This window comes from Nuphar pumila, chromosome 7 (genome assembly GCF_984573655.1).
Source record: "Nuphar pumila chromosome 7, dmNupPumi1.hap1.1, whole genome shotgun sequence".
Lineage (NCBI taxonomy): Eukaryota > Viridiplantae > Streptophyta > Magnoliopsida > Nymphaeales > Nymphaeaceae > Nuphar > Nuphar pumila.
The window spans coordinates 39,512,309-39,522,300 of NC_143255.1; the positions used below are offsets into that span (position 1 = coordinate 39,512,309).

The 9,992-nt window shown below is 40.8% G+C and overlaps 1 protein-coding gene across 1 annotated transcript; it reads right to left on the minus strand.

Moving 5' to 3' along the window:
• Nucleotides 1-1,720: 1,720 nt before the first annotated feature.
• Nucleotides 1,721-9,698, minus strand: LOC149831999 (mitogen-activated protein kinase kinase kinase 20-like). The gene is made up of 3 exons (XM_090013132.1): nucleotides 8,856-9,698; nucleotides 8,582-8,597; nucleotides 1,721-1,830 (listed from the first exon to the last, which is right to left on the minus strand). The coding sequence occupies exons 1-3, from the start codon at nucleotides 9,696-9,698 to the stop codon at nucleotides 1,721-1,723; spliced, it is 969 nt and encodes a 322-aa protein (XP_089869258.1).
• Between the last annotated feature and the right edge of the window lie 294 nt (nucleotides 9,699-9,992).

Genomic DNA, 9,992 nt, shown 5'->3' on the forward strand with positions numbered 1-9,992 from the left:
TCGTTCTCACCTTCTCTGATATGAACTCTCCTGTGGTCTTACGTTTATGTGTTTCAACAAACACATCCTTGTATGACACAATGCCTCCTTTTTCTGCTTCCTGTAAAGTTAAATAATAAAAAAATTATTTAACAGGTATGTAACAACACTTATAAAACTGAGAATATATATATATATATATATATATATATATATATATATATATATATATATATATATATATATATATATATATTGATGGGTTACCGTTTTCTTCAGGTGACTTTCAAAAGTCCTAGATCCACCTGTGTGTAGATGGGCATCGGGCATCTTCGCTCGGTTTTGTGTAGCCTTCGCTGAGCGATTTCGAAATTCATGCACCGCCCACTTGTCGCACATTGCATCCCAAACATCTGAACTGATAGTAGGAGGGCCATGGCCCTTCCACTATAGTGGATCATCTATCCCGCCAAATGCTTTTCTTGTTGCAGTCTTCATATTATTTGCAAATCGACTGGCAGTCACCTTCTGCCACATCTTTCTCGCGTCCTGCTTCTCCATCGTAGTCGCGAAGCGATTCGAAGCCTATAAATAATTTAAGAAAGTTAGTAGACATGACTATAACAAAAAATTAAATATGAAACACATTAACTATGAGAAATGATTATAGAACATGAATGAGGACCACAATCTGTCCAACACCTTCTTCGGGTACTCTTTTCATTGAGCGACCGGTCCTGGTAGATGTTGAACTAGTGAATGCCTAATCTCTCATATTACTTCTTATGGCTCGAACCTCGCGCTGCACATGAATTTGTATACATTAACTATCAATATATAATATTTATAATATAAGTATAAGATAAGTGAAAAATAAAATACTTACAGTTGATTATCGATATACACTATTTGAATGAGTCATCATGTGTCAGACTGAGAAGACCCTATATCCAGCATTGTCTCGTGACTTGTATAAATAGCTAGTGTAGGTGGGTCATGTGTAGGCGAAACATCATCTATAGAAAAATGAGTTAGAAATTCACACAATACGCATTTAAACTAATCAAGTATATAATTAGTTAAATGATATACCTATTGAAGCAGCCCGTGAAGATGAAGGCTGAGATTGGTTACCACTGGGTGCTCGACCACTGTAATCTCCACAAACCATATTCTAACAAATAAAAAATGTCATGCAATACATTTAAACATTGCAATACCTTCAAATCATTGCAATACATTTTAATGCATTCAAATAATTTAAATCATTTACATCAAATATTGCAATACATTCAAATCATTCAAACATGTTAGGATACATTCAAATCATAACTCTATATGTATCGAAGATACATAATCAAATAATAAAAAATATCATGCAATACATTTCAACATTGCAACACATTCAAATCATTCAAACCATTGCAATACATTTCAATACATTCAAATAATTTAAATCATTCACATCAAATATTGTAATATATTAAAACATAAGCTATTCAAATCAAATCGAAAATAACTTTATACAAGACATTCAAATATTGTAAATCATTCAAATCATTGCAATACATTCTAATCATAACTCTATACCTATCGAAGATACATAATCAAATAAAAAATAACTTCATGAAATACATTTAAACATTGCAATACATTCAAATCATTCAAGACATTGCAATACATTTCAATACATTCAAATCATTCACATCAAATAGAGGTATGTATTACAAGATATATTTCACTAGCTCGAGAATGCTTCCTCATCACTTGTTTGACTTTCATATTCTTCTTCTTCCTCCCCCTCATCTTCGTCATCATCTTCTTCTTCTTCTTCTTCTTCTTCTTCTTCTTCTTTATTGTGCGCTCATCCACTTGGTATATCATTTGGATCGCATTCTTCTATGCATGTGCCATCGAACAATGGAGATATGACATGTATACCATGTGCAACATCGTGATCATAAGAGAAGTCATACATATCATCTGATTGATAGTAATCACTCTCTTCAGTTAACTTGTCTTCCTGTAACTGATCGTACTCGTGGTATAGTTTAGATTTCACCTTGCAAACTCCCACCATTCATTTCTATTTGACTTCCTTGTACTCGGATATGAAGTATAGTAAACTTATTGAGCTTGCAAGACTAATATGAATGATTCATATGTTACAAACCTTGATTTATGATTCACCTCCACAATGCCTGAGGCTTTGTCAACTCTTGTTGTTGTGGGATCAAACTAATGACACTTGAATAAAGTTATCCTATTATTTATGCCTAAGTAAGTCAATTTCATTATTTCTTCTATAACACGATAGTAATCATGTTCATTTTCACCGTAGCTGCTACCCTTGACGCACACGCCACTATTCATCGTTGACTTGTTTACACCGTAGTCTTTTGTATGAAATCGATAACCATTTACGACGTACCTATTGTAACATTGCACAACTTTAGTCAGACTATTTTTTAAATCGCATATTCCTTGATCTTTAACATCACCATGGCGGACCTACAAGCATAAACAATGACTGTGATCACAACCAATTAACTAACTTATTGTTGTTTACACAGAAAGAATATATGTCATCGTCTTTACCAACTCTTTCAACCATGCCATAAACTTATTTTCACGTTCTTTCTATACTTGTGCATCAGTGAGATGTGAAAGTTCTTTTCGCAACTCCAGATCAAATCGTCTACACTTAACAAATACTTATATTATCGAACCATGTACGCACGTATAGAACTTAGTGTTACATATTAAGTGTACTTACTTGATGTATGGGTTGATTGTTGAGCAAATAAAAAGGATATATATTTATATTGCGTCTTGCTCTCGATCTTCCAAGAGTCTTGACCGGCAACTGCCAAAGGCATGCCCAAGTGGTTGAAATATTGATAGTTTGTTAGCTACTGTAAATTGTTCTTCATCATCATTACGAGGTGGGCATGTGTAACGTGTTGGAATGTGAAGTTCAAAGTACATAGATGAAAAAATTGAAATTTCTTCTAAAGTGTATGCCTCATAAATAGATCCATCTACTCTTGCTTTATTCCGAACCTTTTTTTTAGGTCAAACATGCATCTTTCAACAATATACATCTCGAATTACAATAAATTTTTTAATAGCATTGAAGAGAAAAATAAATATATATATATATATATATATATATTTCAAATAGGTACATCCATCAATATTGCACAGGACCACCAACCCTTAGTTCATATGGCAAATGTATGATCACATATTTCATAACATCGAAAATGTTGGCAGAAATATCTTCTCTAGCTGACAAATAGTAGTGACGACAGAATCTTCGAGATTCTTTACCTCAGATACTACGACTTCTGATGCGCACAATGTTCTAAAAAATCTACTCAACTTGGATAATACCCCCCATATAGGTTTGTCTAACATATCAGAGAATGCTAGGGGTATCAACCGTTGCATAATGACATGACAATCATGGTTCTTCAACCCATATAGGTTTGTCTAACATATCATATTGAAGTTTTTTTTTTGAGGGCATCGTACGTGTGAACACCGTCATCCCACGGTATTTTCAGTTCATCAATCAATGACCTTAAATATACATCAAAATTTTAGCCCGGAGAGGTCGGACCAGTGATCAATAGAGATAAGAAAAGATTTTGATGTTTCATACACAAGCTTGGAGGAAGGTTGTATGGGGTGACAAATACTGGCCAACACGAGTATGGAGTTGATCTACCCTCAAATGGATTAAATTCATCTGTACATAAACCGAGCCTAACATTTCTTACTTCTATTGTGAAGGTTTGATGAGTACAATCAAAGTGCTTCCAAGCTTCCGCATCAACAGGATGCGTGATCTTGTTTTCATCACGTCGAACTTTATTTGCATGTCATCTCATGTGTTTAGTTGTCCCCAAAGACATATACAATTGTTGTAATCAAGGGGTGAGAGGGAAGTAGCGGAGCGACTTGTATGACACTTCTTTTGACCTTGTGCTACCATTGTCTCTTGTCTTTGGCTTAAACCGAAGATGCTCACATGACGGGCATAATCTGCTATTTTCCTAATCTTTGAAATACAACATGCAGTGATTTGGACAAGCATATATCTTTTGATACTTCATACCTAGAGCGTTGACCATAACCTTCGCACGATAAAAATTTTATGGCAATTTCTCATCTTTGGGCAACATACTCTTCACAATAGAACACAGACAATCAAAACATGATTGACTCAAATTAAACTCAGACTTCAGATTCAGTAGTTAAAGAACTGCAGAAAAGATAGTGTGACTCTCGCAACCATTCCAAAGTGGCTCATCAACATCTCTAAGTAAATCATAAAATCTATTAGCTACATCGTTTGCTGCTTCTTCCTCTACCCCAGTTGGTACATCACTAGGACCCATAGCAGAACCCAATTCTGGTCCTGCGGCATCAAATATTAAATCCACATATGAATTATCGTGTACCACATTCACCTGTGCGTCAAAATTGTTCCTAAATTCTTTACCATGAAACGTCCAATTGTGATAATCACTTACAAAATTCTTCTTGTATAGGTGATGTCTAACACCATGAGGTTTTACAAATTGATTGTTCTTACACATGGTGTAGGGGCACCTGATCCAACCCGTGGGATTCACTGTACTGACGCTTGTCATTGCAAATTCGATAAAACTATCAACATCATCCATATATTCAAGCGATACCTCATTGTCAACTATCCTACGGTACATCCATTCACGGTTAGCAGTCATTTTATTCTATGATGTTACGGATATTATCCTAACCAGTTAAAAAAGAATCATCAGAATGCTATAATGAAGAAAATATCAAATTTATCATACATTCGTGGTAGATGTAATGATTTTATCTCTCTCTCTCTCTCTCTCTCTCTCTCTCTCTCTCACACACACACACACACACACACATATATATATATATATAATCACAAGAACTATGATGTATGCATTGATAACTTAATATTTTCATGTACAAAACCATTCATTTGAAACATGTTTTCATGATACAATTTTACATGGAAGTCATAATTAAATTGAAAGTAACTTCATGCAAGCATGAATATAATCATATCAAATATTGCAATACATTCAAATCATTCATATCAAAACAATGTCAAACATGTACCTGTAGCAAATACACTCCAATATCCCACTAACTACTACCATGACTAGCATGAAATCTGAATTCCAAAAATAAGAACACTTCTATTTTCATACATTAAAATCATGCTCAGCATAATCTTCGAACTCCGTCAAAGCAGCCCTATATATCTACAACTAAGTGAGTGTGTGAACAGAAAAGTGCTGCATCCAAGAAATTAAATAACTTGTGATGCACATGCATCACTTACTCACCACGGGTATTTACCCAATTTGCATTGCTTTCGTCACTTACTTACCACGGGTTGTAGGGCACAAGCGGGATCCATTGAAAAATCTGCAAAAGACACTGTGTTAAAATGAAGTTTATTACCCGATGATAAGGAGGGTGACGCCTTCTGTCAAAAATGAGCCTGGACAATGAGACGCAGCTCTCTGCTGAAAGCGAGATAGGCAGGGGCGCTGCCCCTGCCAGCAGTAAGGTCAAGGCAGAGAGCAAAACCTCCTACTAGAACATTCACAAGAGGCAGGTGGTGGGATTCCCCGAAGGGAAGCATCGGGAGGCAGGGGTTGAGCCCCCTGCCGGGAATCAATCATGAGGCAGGGGGTCTCGCCCCCTGCCGAGGCAAAATTTCCCGACAGGGGGATCCGCCCCCTGTCGGGCAAAAAAGACAAGTGGCATGGGGGCTTTGCCCCTTGTCAAAATTACCGAGGACAGGGGGCGAAGCCACACCCCCTACCAGGGAAAACAAAAGGGTAGGGGGCTTCTCCCCCTGTCGATCATTCTCTGACAGTGGGGCGGAGCCCCACTGCAGGAGAAGTCAAGAGGACAGGGGGGGGGCTGTCGGCATTCGAAAGGACAGGGGTGAAGCCCCTTGTCCTATCGGAGATCAGGGCCAGGGGAGGGTCTGACAGAGGCAATCAGGGCCTCTGTCAGCCCCCATCGATTACAGAGGGGTGGGGAGGGCCCGATAGAGGTTGTCAGGCCTCTGTTGGCCCTCCGGCAACCATAGGGGGAAGGGGGAGGCTACAACATAGGGCAAAGGGGGAGAGTTATCTGCAGACGAGGCTCGCCGGACGGGGCTCGTCGGAAAACACAGAGGGGAGCAACAAGAGAGAGAAGAGGAGGGGAAAGAGAGAGGAGGTCGTCGGGAGGTCGTCGGGAGGTCGATGGGCGGCGGGCGTGCGACGAGAGGTCGATGGGCGCCAGTCGGGCGGGCGACGGGAGGTTGCTGGGCGGCGGGTGGGCGACGGGAGGTCACTGGACAGCAGGAGGTCGACGGGCGGCGGGTGGGCGACTGATGAAACAGAAAGGAAAAAGGGGTTCACATTAGAAATTTACGAAAAATTTAGCGACGAATTCGCGATGGCAAAATTCTGTTGCAAACTCCGTCGTAAATGTGCAACGGAGTAGCGACAGAAAATAAATTTATGTTGATGAGTCGTCGTGAAGTTACGACGGAGTTTGAGATAGAATTGTTCTGTCGTGAATCCATCTCTAATTCGCGGCGGATTCTCGACGAAATTTTTTTTGGCGCTAATTCCGCAAATAATTCGAATGTTAGCGACGGATAGTTTTCTCTAGCTAATCCATCGCATATTTGCCACGAAAAAAATTCATCTTAAATTTCCTTCGTTAATTAGAGTTTTTCTTGTAGTGTTAAAATGTGATATCTACACATATCGGATTCAGATTTTACTCCCACTCGGATTTATATTTGGATGCAAAACTCAATACTTAGTCCATGTCCGATTATTAATCGGATTTGATTTCGGCTACCGAATCTGAGAATAAATTCATATTCAGTTGGCTATCCAACCTAAACCCAAACTGCTTACATTTCTGTCATTAAAATAGAATTCATGATGTTCTTAAAACTTTAAAATTTGCAGATCTTAATTGGAACTCGGAATGGACCCAAGTCCAGTTCCATGTTTTCATAAACAACACTTATTGCCCAATCACATATACCAATCGAAGCCTAGTATGAAGTTTCATAAACAATCCTTAATACCCAATTCCATATACGAATTAAACCTTGCAGGATCCACTTGGTTTCTTACTTGAATCACTTTATTATTACCAAATCAAAATTCTATTGGATCTGGTATGAGACCAAATCAGGTTACACCAGGTAATTTGACACCCCTAACCGCCACTACTACTGATACTGCTGCTGCTGCTACTAGTACATTCGTTGAAACTGGCTAACAGGACTAGCGATTACCTGGTGCCCCAAAACTCTCCAATAGTTTGTCACAACAAACAAACAAAAAGAAACTGCATTCCCCCACAAGAAAAAAAAACTGCACTAAGAACAAGGCCCAACCAGAACGGTAAGGAAGAAGGTCGAACAAGAGCGGTCTAGGCAGAAAACTGTCCAAGACACCTTAGATGCCATTCGCCGTCAAGTTGAGGACCGACTCTCGGAACCTACCAAAAACCTCTGCCCTTACAACAATCTTCGCCATTCATTCTTCAGCCTTTGGTGCCGTCCGTCCATCTATAAATCGAACGGCATCACAAAATTCTTGTGGAGCCCATCTAAGTGGAGGACAAACTTTTTTTTTATCGTCGGTCCAATCAGCCACAACTAGCATTTTCTTTGAAGAAATCCATGCAACACAATAAACTAAAACAAAAGAAAGGCTTTTGGGAAATGCTGTGGGCGCCCACTGTTGGCAGAAGAAAACTGTCCGCGTTTGTCTCGAAGTTCACGAGTTGTGTTGCTTTTGCAAAAAAAGTGAAATTGCTTAATGGCAATAACTAAGCTTGCTTGCAAACTAGGAAACCACGTATTTAGTGTATGAAGTTGGTGTTGGGCAAAGATGCTTGGCTGTGAGTGAAGCACATTAAATTCTTATCATATATGCTCTCTTGCACCAACCATCAACATTGTCTCGATTCTTAAATGTGTGGTTTTCTTATGTTTCTTTTGTGAAATTCATGTTATTCAAATTATCAACAACTATGCACCTATACAACTTTTATATATATAATATATGTCAGCTTCAACGATCAAAGGTAGAAGATAAACTAAAAATAATGATATAATTAGCATTAGAGAGTTTCTTACAACAGCTCTGAAAATCAAAGAATCAGGGTAATTTCTGAAGTTCATTGACTTTACAAGAAATGCGAGTACACTAATGCTGCCCTTTTTTTCTAAAGTTTCAAGAGCAGTTACGATCATATTCTATAGAATCGATCGTCAGTAATATTCAATCCAGGCCGCACATCTCACTTGAAAAACCGTGAGATATGTGAGAGTGGGGGCCATGCACAACCCCATCAAGTGAGATGAGAGACCAAATGGCCCCCACTCGTCTGGTGGGGGGCCACTCGATGCCCAACCTTCACTCCCTTCAACCTGGGTCAAAACAGTGGCATGCTGATCATCTCAATTGGCCAACCTCCTAGACCTCAAGACGGGAATCGGAGTTTGGGCCCCTAACTGGGACCCAGTTCCCACAAACGCCCTCCGACCAGTCGAGCTTTCGTTGCGCAGAAAGCTGCCGGATTCGTCCCAATGGAGAATTTGAAGATTTCGGCCGGTGTCTGGGCGCAGACTCGGAGATTGAACCAGAAGTTTCCGGCGGCAGCGACGACGATGAAGAACAAGAAGAGGATGATGACGATGGATCAGAGGAGCTACTCCACCAGAGAGAGTCCAGTGCACCTTTAGGCGATTTAAACCATTCCAGCACCCCAGTTGCACCACTGCAGACTGCATCAGTACTGTTCAGATTTACAAAATCATGCTGCAGAAGCATCTCAGCCGTCCATCTCTTCTGAGGGTCCTTCTCAAGGCACTTCCTGAGAAAATCCCTGCCTTGCTCTGATAGCTTGGCAGGAATCTCCGGTGACTCATTGCCCATCCCTATCTTGTACAGCAGCTGCAGCGCATTGTTGCCGCCACCCGCGGCCGGAACATCCCATGGCTGCTTCCCGGAGACGAGCTCGACGACGGTACATCCCAGAGACCATACGTCCGATGCCACTTCCGGCTGTTTTCCGGCCGCGACTTCTGGCGACATGTACATGGGCGTTCCTCGGATCGTCGCCTTCTCGCCGGATTTTTCTGTGACGCGCTTCGCGAGACCAAAGTCGACGATCTTGACTCCGGAGAACGGGTCAAGAAGGATGTTCTGGGGCTTGACGTCGCAGTGAACGAACCCATGTCGATGAATGTGCGCCAATCCCTCCAGTATCTCGCGGGTGTACCCGCGAACGGTGAGCTCGTCGAGCTTCCCCTGGCTTCGGAGCCGGTCGGAGAGGCTGCCGCCGGAGACGTACTCCAAGAAGAGATTGTAAAGGGTGTCACCGGTCGACGGTTCGAGTGTGCAGTCTCCTCCGAAACAAAGGATGATCCGTGGGGAGCATGGGAGTTGGGAGAGAACGTAGGCCTCGTTCTGCAGGGAGGAACCGAAGGCGAAGCTAGTGGATTTGACGGCAAATATAAAGGGAAGATGGTGGTGGGGATTATGTGGGGAATTGCTGGTGGCTAAGTAGACGGTTCCGAAGGCTCCTCTGCCTATGGTTTCTCCCTTCACCCATTTTGCTCCCCCCATTCGAGCTTTCTCTAGTGAACCCATTCGCCTCTAATTTGCTCGAAGCTTTAGCTCATATTCTTATATATATAAACTGCCACTGTAATGAAATCAACCAACCGTTCGTTGAGCACACAGCACGTAGTTTTCCCACCAAAGTAAACTAAAAACAGAGCCATAACAGAACACATTTAAACTTGGGTTTCTTTCTTTTTTCTTGTTCTCTTCTGTTTTCGTTTTCTTTATCATGCTACCATGTTGCCAGTGTCATCTATTTTATCGAAGGTCAAGCCCATGATGTCATGTTGCTAGTTGTACTAAGGGAGGGGAACGCTTTTG